The 12,531-nt window shown below is 41.7% G+C and overlaps 1 protein-coding gene across 4 annotated transcripts in view; it reads left to right on the top strand.

Moving 5' to 3' along the window:
* RARB (retinoic acid receptor beta) overlaps window positions 1-12,531 on the top strand; it is a 571,444-nt gene that overhangs the window by 431,925 nt on the left and 126,988 nt on the right. Inside the window, exon 1 of one of the 4 annotated variants that reach the window (XM_081159691.1) lies at window positions 3,575-3,701. The exons of 2 other annotated variants lie outside the window; for them this stretch is intronic. Coding sequence is in view for 1 of the 2 variants with exons in the window: in XM_081159690.1 (XP_081015816.1) it covers window positions 4,402-4,558 (157 nt within the window). In the remaining variant the exon portion in view is untranslated. Of the gene's footprint in view, window positions 1-3,574; window positions 3,702-3,826; window positions 4,559-12,531 lie in introns of those variants that run through there. One more of the 4 variants, XM_081159690.1, reaches the window with a different exon arrangement.

Below are 12,531 nucleotides of genomic sequence, written 5' to 3' on the forward strand. Positions count from 1 at the left end.
TGCACTTTGCATGACTTGTGCCTGGGTTGGATGTGTCTGCGCCTGTAAGAGTCACTTTATTTAGACATCACACAAAGCATTCGACCAATTTTGAACACGGCCGGCTGCAATACTGTTGCACAGAGACGCCTGTTCTTTCTTCACAAAACTGCCCAGTTCCAACATGTTTGCAAAGCATGATTCATGGTGTTTCCTTCTGGATTGTCCAGTGGGTAATTGCTGTGCGAAAACCAGAGAAACAGATGTAGACCCTGAACCCTGGCTATAAATTTTTGTTTTATGATTATGGGTTTCAAATGTGCTGTGTCACACTGACAAATACACAGTTACTCCGAAACAAAATGGCTTTTGGTCTCAAACTTTTGCCTTTTTTGTTTGTTTGGGTTGGAAATACGTTTATTAGAGTTTCTTTTATCATGGATCAAACACAAAGGAAATACAGGTCCTCGAATAACATCATTTCGTTCAATGTGATTTCGTTATGATGTTGATGAAATGTATTAGAAACAACTTGTTTATATCAATTAGCCTATGGTAAAATTGGTTTTGTTATACATTGTTTTGCTTACAGTCGCAGAACCTTTTGACAACATTAAGTGAGGATTTACTGCAGAGGAGATGACATGTATCCAAATCTTATTTTATTCTGTATACCAAGGGGATATTTGGGAAAGGTTTCTTCCAACTGATTAATGTTTAAAAGAGGTGTCAATAATTTAAACTTCATTATCAAGAAATAACTAGGCCATTTTTCACCTTCTACCTATTCATTAATCTTTCTAATGCATGGATATGTATTTAAAGAATTGTGGTTTATTTGTGTGTCTTTCCTTAAGATGAAAATTTGGAGTAAGAATCAAGTTTTGAAGAAGTATAAGAATTAGATTTACTGATGAAGAAATGATAAGGAACATGTGGCTAAATTGTGGGGCTGCTTTATAAATTAATACTTGGCTTAAATAATAGTTCTCATAATTGCTTTCAGCATAATTAATTCATGATGAGAAATGATGAATAGACTGAACGCTGCTGCAGTATAAGAAACCCATAGTATTCTGTTCACAGGGATTTAAATACCGATCGTTCATTTCAAGGCCCAAGTTTATTTCTCTACAGTCAAGAAAACCCTAAGGTGATTATAAATTTTAAATTTTCCTTGTGCAAAGAAATCTCCAAATCTCCCAGCCCCTACTACACACACACTTTGTTACTGTTTTTGTGCTATGACATAGTTTTGAGGGAAGAAATTTGGGAGCAGGTGTGTCCCTTTTGAGATGAGGCTGATTCTCTAGCTTCAGAAATGAGAGTGAACAGAATTCGGGGGACACTAACCCCATCTTCATTTCCCTGTGACCAGTGCACCTTACCCTGTGGAAGGATATTGAGTAAGAAGTGCCACGGCCTCTCCTGGTAGCAGATACCTGTACACACACACCTGGCAGTGCTGCCCTGTCTCATCTCTTAGTTTCTGCTGTACTTTAAATAGAGATGCTTCCTCCAATCTCCCTCAACAACTTTTCACCCACTTCCAGTATCAGTTATAAAATGAGCCCAGTTTCCAAGGAACTCTGAGGACCTTACATAAACATTTAGAGCTATAAGTCCCATGGACCACAGAGAAATTGCCACATAATGTTGTGCTTTGTGTATCTTTACAACTATCTTAACGACAGTGTGTTAAATGTTTTGTAAATTCTTCTGAACTCCTTGTTTAAAATGTGTGTTTTCTTTGTAACTAAAGGGTTTCTTAAAAGAGAGAGAGAGAACATAAACACACAGATGCAGCAAAATCTCACCCCTTTATCACTCTGGACTTTTCAAAAGCAAGAACTGAGATTGCTGGGCTGAAAATTGTTTTAATGTACTTTCATAAAGGGATCTTGAACTTGGTACGTGTGTGCAATGCATACTTTTCATGTTACACCCCAAGTGCCACTTAGCAACCCCACTAGACAGAGCAGCGTTTCAGTGTGGGGCGGGGTGCCCCCCAATGGGCTTTGTAAAAGCCTGGATGCCAGTGCACATCCCAGCACTGTCCACGGAAAGGAGATGGGAGCAGCATTCTTCCTCACCAGGGCCAAGGAGGCTGTCCACTTGCCTACCCTGTTTTCTGGGAGAATTCTAAGTAAATCTTGGAGAGGCGGTGGAAGAGGTAGGGTGTTTTAATTCCTCCCCAGAGCTCCCTTTCTTTGAAGGACAGACAGTTGCTCTCTTTAAGCAAGTTATGCAAAATGGCTGCAGGGTGGACTGGCTGTCCCCTTTAAAGCCCTCTGTCTGCCTGAGTTTATTTGTAAATACTGCATCTGTCCCTCTCAAGGTTTTAAGACTTGGTTCAAAAGCTTCTCCTTCCTCTAGGTAGGGTCAGTGTAGGAAGTCCAAAAATAATTCTTTTCTCTTCAAGCTCTTCTAAATAAGTAGCCAGATTGGGGACAGGGGCTAGTGTTGGTGAAAATTGGCCCTTGGAAATACAAAACCCTCACACTTAACCAGTTTTCAAAACATGTATTTAATTTGGTGGTGGTGGTGATTGTGTGATGAGAGAGGCCACCAGTGTGCTACCGGGGTGCAAGGCTGTGGGAACAGCAAAGTAACTTCTGCATTACACTGCGATTCCAGAGAGCTGGGCTCTAGTTGTCATTCTGAGCTGTATGACCTCAGGCAGGTCTCAGCTTCCCTGGGCTCTTATTTCCCTGGTTGAAAAATAAGAGGGTGAGGCCCTGGCCAAGTTCAGTTGGTTGGAGTGTCGTCTGGATATGCCAAGGTTGCGGGTTCAATCCCCAGTCAGGGCATGTACAAGAAGCAACCAACGAATGCATAAATAAGGGGAACAGCACATCAACGTTTTCCTCTCTCTCTAAAAAGTCAATAAATAAACTTAAAAAAAAAAATAAGAGGATGACTCACAGCTAATGTTTATTCCAGGATATGTCCTAAGTGTCATAAAAGCACTATTTCTTTTTGTCCTCACAGCACCCCACTGAGGCGGGTGGTAGTATATCCCTATTTTACAGATGAGAAAACTGAGGCCGGGAGGTTAAATTCATGTCCCAGATCCCACAGCTGGTAAGTGACAGAACAGGCACTGGACTTGGGAATCTAGTTCCGTCTGACTCCCACACCCAGGCTCCTGACCACTGTATGCGATGTTGGCTCAGGTCGGGGCCTGAAATCCCGCCTGTCATTGTTTGCGTGTTTGGGGCGGGAGTCGCTAATTCCTGACCACTCCCTATGCTTGCCCATAGACTTGAGAGTTTTTACAAAGTCACCGAATCCAGAAAGCTGGCTTTTTCACTCCAGCGCCAGTGCAACGCCTTCGGCCAGGGCTTGCAAAGGGGCATAAGAAGAAAAACACTATGAAATGGAAAGTTTCTCATCGCAAGGCTTCCCCGAGGGGTGGCTGTTCCCTATTCTACAGCTCAGGGCTTGCCTGCGCTTTTCCCGGAGTGGAAAAATACATGTTACAAGGCATTTAACAGACAGAGAGGCGCACAGAGGAATTTAAAGGGTGGGCTGGGGGCTGGGGGCTGGGGGCTGGGGGGAGAGGGGAGAGGGGAGGGCGAGGGGGAGCGGGCGCGGGCGAGCTCGGCGGCTGCAAATAAAAAGGCGAAAAGGGGGAGAAGCCGGCGCCCAGCGTGAGCCGGGAGCGCCCTGCTGGCTCCTCCCCCGCTCGCTTTAAAAGCTCTTCTTGCATTGTTTTTAAGGTGAGAAATGGGAGAGAAAGAGGCGGCGGGCGGGCGCGGGGCGCGGGCGCGGCGCGGGGCGCGGGGCGCCGCCGGCTGCTGCGTCTGCGGGCTGCGGGGAGGGTCTAAGCGCTGTGAGAATCCTGGGAGTTGGTGATGTCAGACTCGTTGGGTCATTTGAAGGTTAGCAGCCCGGGAAGGGTTCACCGAAAGTTCACTCGCATATATTAGGCAATTCAATCTTTCATTCCGTGTGACAGAAGTAGTAGGAAGTGAGCTGTTCAGAGGCAGGAGGGTCTATTCTCTGCCCGAGGGGGGACCGGCACTCCCCCACGCGCGCCGTTCAGGACTGGGATGCGGAGGACGCGAGCGAGCCGCGCGGGGCCGGCCTGGGCGCCGTCGGGGTAGGACCCGGACTGCATTCGGAAGGCTTTTTGCAAGCACTGGCTTGGAAGGAGAACTTGGGATCTTTCTGGGAACCCCCCGCCCCGGCTGGATTGGCCGAGCAAGCCTGGAAAATGGTAAATGATCATTTGGATCAATTACAGGCTTTTAGCTGGCTTGTCTGTCATAATTCATGATTCGGGGCTGGGAAAAAGACCAACAGCCTACGTGCCAAAAAAGGGGCAGAGTTTGATGGAGTTGGGTGGACTTTTCTATGCCATTTGCCTCCACACCTAGAGGATAAGCACTTTTGCAGACATTCGGTGCAGGGGAGATCATGTTTGACTGTATGGATGTTCTGTCAGTGAGTCCTGGGCAAATCCTGGATTTCTACACTGCGAGCCCGTCTTCCTGCATGCTCCAGGAGAAAGCTCTCAAAGCATGCTTCAGTGGATTGACCCAAACCGAATGGCAACATCGGCACACTGCTCAATGTAGGTTTATTTTTTCCCTTCTTCTACCAAGAAAAAAAAAATTAATTGTCTCTCTTGCATGCAATAAAGACATTGGAAACAAACTGCACTGGTAGCAAGACAAAGGATTTAATGATTTAATGCTGAAAGGGTGTGATATGCTGGCGTGTGCATATTGATCCCCTCTGCTGAAAATTTCCTGTTAGATGTTTTCTTCCCAAACAACCCCTCCGGACCCCTGCTCCCCTCCTTGCCAACCTTACAATCTCTTGAAAACAGTTTTAAAAATCTGCATGGAGGGGGGGAAAAAAGTAGAGGGTGACCACAGGACTTTGAAACATTCTTCAAGTGAGGCAGTTTGACACATTGTGCAGTTTTTACTGAGATGTATGCAGAGGGGAATTTAACTTTGCTGTTCTTTGGATTAGCTACCAGTTGTATATATCCCCCCACCCCTCCCCGTGTGTTTCAACAGTCCAAAGTAATTAAAATATGACATCTTCCTTGCAAGGAACTTAGCCTGATTAAGATGGCTTGCAGCTCCTGAAGTTCGTAAACCACCAGTTAAAGCTGCAGCCTCCAATGTTTTCCTTGCTAAGGAAAAGCAATATTTCTTAGCATTGACCCTGCTGCCACCTTTCCGAGTCACTTTGTTGCTCTAAGAAGTTGCTGTTTTGCTAGAAAACTACTGGCAATGATCACCCCTTGGGCTGAGCCATCCATTATTTTCCATATCTTGCAATTCAGTCAGGAACCTGGACATCGGTTATAGGAAAGGGAATAAAAGTGGGGTAGCCCAGCTTTTTAAAAAAATACTGACTATTTGGTTATCTGATGCTGACACGGTGCCGAGGCACGCATCTGGTCAACAGTAGCCTGGCTGCAGGCTTGAGAAATGACCAGAAGTCCCAGAAAATCCCACCTTCGGTGGCTGTAGTGGGAGCCTGCAGGATGCATCTTAGTCCTGACAGTGATTTAGATAAATGGCTCAGCTATCTATCAAAATGTTTTTAGTACTTTATTTGACAATTCATTGGAGCATTAGCCTGAAAATGACATTTTAAATCTTTGTTTTCAAAGAGGTCAAAGTTTAACTGGGAGAAATTGAGTTTTCCTAATAACATGGTGGCTTATCTAAAGAGAGAAGAAAGAGGAGAGGGGACAATGACAAGATTTAAATTGCCCTCTCTGAAACTTTTCTTAAGGATAAAGACTTGCTTCTTGGGCCAGGAAATCAACAGGTTTGCAGCTGAAAAATCAATAACCATTTGATGCCAACAGTCTGGCTGGCTGACTTAATATTTCGTAGAGCCATAACCAGGGCAAAAAAGAATATTTTCAGAAGGCGTCTTAATCTTCAGCTGCTCCCCAAATGCCTTTTCTTTCCTGCTCCCTAGTTTCTTTGCAGAAACTTAGTGTTACAAAATAATTTTCCAACTCACTGATGGATCTTTTAGACCCGTCCTCTCTAGCAATTAAAACTGTGAACAATCTCACTTGGGATCTCAGGGAACTGGGGCTCTCTCAAACTTTTTCTTATAGGAGAAAGTTCCAATGAAACATTTTTTAAGAAGGGGGAAAAATGCTGAAGACCCTGGCATAAAGCTATTAGACCTAATAGAGCTTTTACAAGCAGGCATTCTCCCTTTTGTAATTAAGCCTCCAAACATGCCCATTAAGTTGTAGGAGTAGGGGAAAAAGCTTTGTTTGTTCTTGAGCAAGTTAAACAAGGGATTTGCCTTATCTAGGAAGAGGAGCGGTAAATGTGTCATTCGCCTAGGGCCAGTCGATAAGCAAGAAGTGTTGATAACAGCAAAGTTCAGCTAATCAAAGAAACTTGCATTAGGAAAAGTAAATAAAGACATTTGACAAAGGGATTTCAGAAATTCCAGTGTCTCATTTTTGTAAGCAGGGCAATTAGTGCTCATTGTGGTCAATTTCACAAGCGTTTGGATCCCACACCCTAACTTTAGGTTAAATGAATACAATATAAATATTGCTTATGCCCCATTCAGAGCTGCTTTCTCTCTCCCATAAACCTCTCTAAGACTGGTCAGTTTAGGTGTTCAAGTGATTAACTTTTTAAGCATAAATAAAAATTCTACCAAATGTCTGCCACGGGGTGTTTGGTCCAGAGGACGTAGCTAGTTAGGGCTTTTGAAATAAAAGCATATTAGGGCTACGTTTGTGTAAGTAAGAACATAAAAGCCACAACCTTTCCATTTTACTTAATGACTGTTTTGACGAGAAGCAGATCTGTTTGTGCTCTTAAGGCAGAGGAAACAGTGGGCAAGAAGGAAAAAAAAATTTGTACTAAATTCCAACCAAAACTATTTTCTGTTTTGAGATCCTACTGATTTTTTAATGGTGTGTGTGTGTGTGTGTGTGTGTGTGTGTGTGTGTGTGTGTAGGAATTAGAGTAACCCTTTGAACACAAAAATACCAGAAGCTTTCTTTGAAAAGTGTTAGAATATTCTTTTTCTTAATTTTTAATTTTAAAGACAGAAAAATGATATGCCAACCAGCTGCTGTTGGAGTAGGGCCTGTGAATTGCTGGTTATAAAAATGCGAAGTCAGGATTAGTGGGCTACTAAGGGAATGTACTTTAAATAATACGATTTAAGACTGCCCCTGGAAGGTATGGAGTCTCTAAGTTTCTGTTCAGATGTCTCCTGGATTATCTTGGTTTTAGGCTGCTCCAGATGTTTTCAGCATTAATTGCTCAGTGGGCATAGGATAAATCCTAATATTTGTGGTCTAAATATAGTTGCTTTCAGTGAAATGAGTGTGACAATTTCTTGGCCCTTTTCCCTGTCTTCTCCCTACTCAACACATCAAAAGAAAAATGGGGAAAAAATTCTTTTTGAAACAGTATTTTGCCCATTAATGAGAAGAAATAAACTGGGGGTTTTTGTTTGTTTGTTTTTTTTTTAAAACCCACAAAACTGTGGCTATGTGTGATTAAGGAACGAAAAAAAATCCCCTTCTCAGAGCCCTGGGACCTGAATTTTAAGTATTAAACAGTATCTAAACCCTCTCCTAGTGAGATATAAATTGGGGTCAAAGTGGCAAAATCAAAGATACCCTCTGAAAGAGAGACTAAATAAAGACTGACAGCCACCTTACGAATTGAATGGGGTTTTGAATAAATATTTCGGTGAAAAGGCTCAATTGTTTTTCTAAAGTAGGACATAATTTTCTGCTGCTCGGCCACATGACGGTGGTAAGTAATACCATCAGAACAGAAGAAAAGGGACTTTTGCTTAAATCTCAGAATGTGCAGGACAGGATCGGTTGAAAACAAGTGGAAGAGTCACAAAATTTTCTTCCCTGTATTAAAAAGGACATTTACTAAAATAAGTATTGTCAGTATCCAGATAACTTGGTGCTTTGGGTAGGGAGGTATTGATGGGCAACTTAGAAGAAAAAGTGCATGAGTTCAAATTTTATCACCAGTAAAGTATAGTTTCCAAAAGTAAAACAAAACAGTAGGAGCGGTAGATAAACTTCGCCTATGGAATTGATTTGAAAGCTCTAGTCAGTCTCCAGCCCAAATGCAAAGCCCTCGAATTGGAACAGGCCTTTTTTTTTTTTTTTTTTTTTTGTAGATAAATGATCAGGAAGAGAATTTCTGATAAGTTAGCTGTCCTGAATCAGTTTTCTTCTCATTTCTAGAAGCCTGGCTTTGGCCATATATCACCAATCAGTATTGTCATGAACTTTTCTTTACAGCATAAAAGTAAAAGAAAGTTCTTCTGGATATCAGATGTTTATAATTTACTTTCAGCATGTTAAGCCCCCGAGTTGGCTGAAAAGAAAAGGAAACCTTACGATTTTCTCCTTTATATAGTCCACAAGCATCAATAAAGGATTTCAGAAGGGAAATACATGATAAATGATAAAGATGATAAATTCTGCTCTCGAGGAATTTATTATCTTTAAAGCAAAACAATTTTTTAAGGGCTTGAAATTTTTCGTTAGAAAGTAACTCTCTGGGAGGCAGATGGAGATGTAAAACCAAGATGCAAAATATAAAACTTTTTTCAACTCGCACAGGACTTACTAGAAACAATACGTGCAGTGTTCAATTTAGAACATCTTATAAAGAATCTTCTATAGAGTTTGAGTTACATGTAACTGCCAATAAATTTATCCTTAAATGACATTTTTATACTTTGAATGTTCTAATATAAATTCAGTTAACTATCAATTAAATAGACCATTTCGGAAATGGGAGTTTTGATGAAGGTTAATCAGAAAAATCTTGGCTAAAAACCTTTCCAAAAGATATTAATGTGGAATCTTGCCTTTCAAATTATAGGGTAGTTATGGCAATCATATATCTCTGGCTCTCTAGAATAACCCACTTTCAAATATACTGCCACAGTTCCCACATAAATCATTGAAATATGCCAGATATTTCAATATTACGACATCTCCTAGGCTGCCCCTTGATCCCAGGAGTGGCACAGAAAGTCTTTGTTTGGATTCTATGGTCAATATAACTAGAGTGCTCACAGCTTAATTTTTACATTATTACTGAAGATCTCCTTGTGCTTCTGGGTCATTCTTCTGAACGTGAATTCTTTTGGGGCAATTCCTTTTGTGTAAATAGAAGACATCCCTTGCAAAATGCATTTATGGATTGTGATCGTGGTTCTGACTCCAGCGCCCGCGCGCGTGTACTCGCGAGTGTGTGTGTGTGTTGGGAGTCAGGGAGGGGGTAGAATTATTAAATTGAATTACCGTGAACAAATCTGTATCAGTTTTTCTTCAGCTTCATCTTAAAAAGTTGGAATTGGGGGTGATGGAAAGAGGAGAGCAGAGTAAACTCGGGTTTCAGATTTATCAGTATTCTGTCTGTAAGTGTCTTGGCCTAAGTACCTCATGTTAAATAGGAGATGAGATAACCTGCCCCATCTGTAAGATCTAATAACACAACCTCATCAGTCAATATGTTGCCCTGAATTCTCCTCTTCCTTCCCAGCTTCCTTACTTCATAATCAAGAAGCATGATTCCTGTCCCATCCCATCCCCCTAAACCCTTTTAAATGAATTTCTTTTTTTTAAGTTGCAGAAGTTCTCTGTACCTAGGAAGCAATAGAGGGTGACTCTGCAGGCATTATGTTATTTATCCTGAGCTTTGGAGCTTCTTAGATGGGAATTCGAACAGGCGATGGAACTGCTGACTTGATTTTTCTTTGGCCTTGCAGGGTGGGGAGCTCAAAGGGGGCCATTCACTAAGATAAGACCCTTGGTCCCCAGCATGATAAGGCGGGGATAACAGGAGCTGACGTCAGCCAAGCAACTCAGGCTGGCCAAGCCTTTCCTTTCTGCAGGGCACAGGGACCCCAGGAGCCCCCAGGCCTCCCACAGCAGCTGCTGAAGTGAACCAGCTCAGACTGGGAGAAGAAAGTTCATTTGAACAGGGGTGATCGTGGGTGACAGTGTCCCTCATTCCCAAAAGGAGATTGCTCTAAACGGAACAAAGAATTATTTGGGCGGAAAGGAGTGATTTTAATAAAAACACTAAAGATTATAATGGCAGTTGGTATTTGTTTCGTGGCTGTCAACAGTTACCCTCCGATGTCTCATGAGACAGCCTATCCAGCAGCCACCAAATATTATCACCCATGAATCATGCCAGGTCTCCATATAGAGCAAAATGGGAGGGAGTTCACATTGTCAGAGTTAATCCCTGGGACTCCTGTTTACTTTTCTAAGTACCAAGCACCCACCCCCATCCGCATCATATGACAGCGTCGTCAAAGCCGTTTCATTAGGCACCAGCCCAGAAAACACTGGGCAGATTCTCCTCCCCTCTTTCCACCTTCCTTTTCTCTTAAGCTCCTTTCTTAAGCTCTTTTTTTTTTTTTTTTTTTTTTTTACTTTCGTAAGCATATCCAATTGGTGGTTTGGAGAAGGAGAAATTAGAATAGAAGTGTCCTATTTTATTTTTTCAAGTTCATAGGTTGTCTTCAGTCTACTCCTTTCGTAAAGACTCTTTTTTTTTTTTTTTAAGTTTTAGTTTTGAATAGGAGTTAGTCTCCTAATTTGATAAGACTCAGTGAAATGTTTGTTGTTGTTTTTCATCAATTACTGTTCGCCAGGAGGATGAACATCTTACCAAGTCAGGAAAAAAAAATAGCTGAATTCAAAATACTACGATAGAAGTAAGGCAGATAGGACCAGTGCATCCGTTTACTGGGACGTGGTAGGGATCACATTTATCACAATTTTTCTCTGATTTACAGAGCAAATGAAGACCTCATAGAATAAATTCCTGTTCTCACAAATATTAAAGCTTTCAGGGCTACAGTACCTTTGTCTTGTCATCAAAGTCCATAATTATGAAAAGGCCGATGATCTCAAGGTCATTTCAGCTTCAAAAGATTTTTTAGGGTCTGGTCTATTGGAAAGCTTGGGGGTATAATTAACTAAAATGGAAATGGAGGCAAGCGAAATTTAGTTCCTGATGTTTTAATTTAGCTCAGTACTGCCATGTGTTATTGAAGAGAATTCTTAAAGGCAAACATAATTATTTCATTATGGGCCTCAGAATGCTTTCATTGGCTTTAATGACAAGAAGCTGTATAAAAAGGCATACATTTTAATTAGTTCTCCTTATATTTACATCAGATAAATAACAAATAATTGATGAAAAACAAGTCTTTGGAATGGATGATTTCACATAGTGCGCTGGTTACAGTTTAATGATGAAACATTTCTCTATTGCTTTGCATTTTAATTATCCAGACATTGCAGTGGTGGGGCCAGTGAGCTAAAATACCGTTGTTGCCATTTTATTACAAAAAAAAAATCATGATTAATGCCTATGAATAGGAAGCTGAAAAAGGTAGCTAGAACCACATCTCAGAGGAAGTAAATTGCCAGTCCCATTAATTTCACTACATTTGTTAGCGCTTATTTGGATCACTTTTTATCTTTCACGCTTCATCTTTTAGGATTAAGACTGTCAAGGGTTTCACGTGCGTTTTTATGGCCACATCTCCTCCTAAGTACCTTTCTTTCTCTCTTGCTGCCCATCTTGAAGACTTGCCTAAAAGGACTTTGCCAAGTGTGCCCTGGAAATGCAGGGAGCCTTTCTCCATGGTTATAGGCCCACTTCCCCTTTGATTTTATATGAAAACCCATTTCACATGATTCATCCGTTTTGGTGTACAGAACACTAATTGTTATTATTGATTTTAAATTCCGTGACCATTACAAGTAACCCAGATGACTGGCAGATAAAGGGTAATAATCCATGGAATTCTGGAACTGTTTCATGTTTGTCTGGAGTACTTTATGTGATCAATATTAACTGCCCCATTGAAACTAACTGCTGTATCAAATAACAGTCAATCAAATGAATGTACTTAGAGATTATTTATTGAAAGCTTTAATTGTTCACTGGGGCCCTGCTTATCAGAGGAAACAATAGGAACTCGAGATAGGATGAACAGGTTTGGCTTCTGGAGAGTTGGAAGATGCTGAGGAACAGGCATCTCTCTGCTAATTGAGCGAGAGTTTCCAGAAACCCATGTTGGGCTTCCAGTAGGCAGACGTTGCAAATACTGTCACAGAGGTTGTCCTGTCACCTGTCCGCCGAGAGCTCTCTAGAGAAAGGGTAATGATTTCCTCGCCCTGTGAAAAGTTGTCACTCTCTGAGAGTTTTCCTGCCTCTCCCCTGCACTCCCACTCACATCCGTCACCCTCCCCTGCACCTCTCCACCTGTAGCCCCCTCCCTGCCTGATGGTCTGAGATAATGGAAATAGTCCAACTTGACACAGGATCGATTTCTACAGCTATGAAATGGGAATAATAATGTCTACATCGCAGGATTTGTGGAAAGATGAGAGATAAAGTAAATGAGGTTCCATTCTTGTCCTGAAAACACACATGCGCCATCACTGAGTAGCCCCTCTGCTCAGATTCCATAACACCTGTAGCTTATGTGCCTTGGCTAATAGTGAACAGGTTTTTTTCAGTT

The sequence above is a fragment of the Miniopterus schreibersii genome (assembly GCF_964146895.1).
Source record: "Miniopterus schreibersii genome assembly, chromosome: 15".
Lineage (NCBI taxonomy): Eukaryota > Metazoa > Chordata > Mammalia > Chiroptera > Miniopteridae > Miniopterus > Miniopterus schreibersii.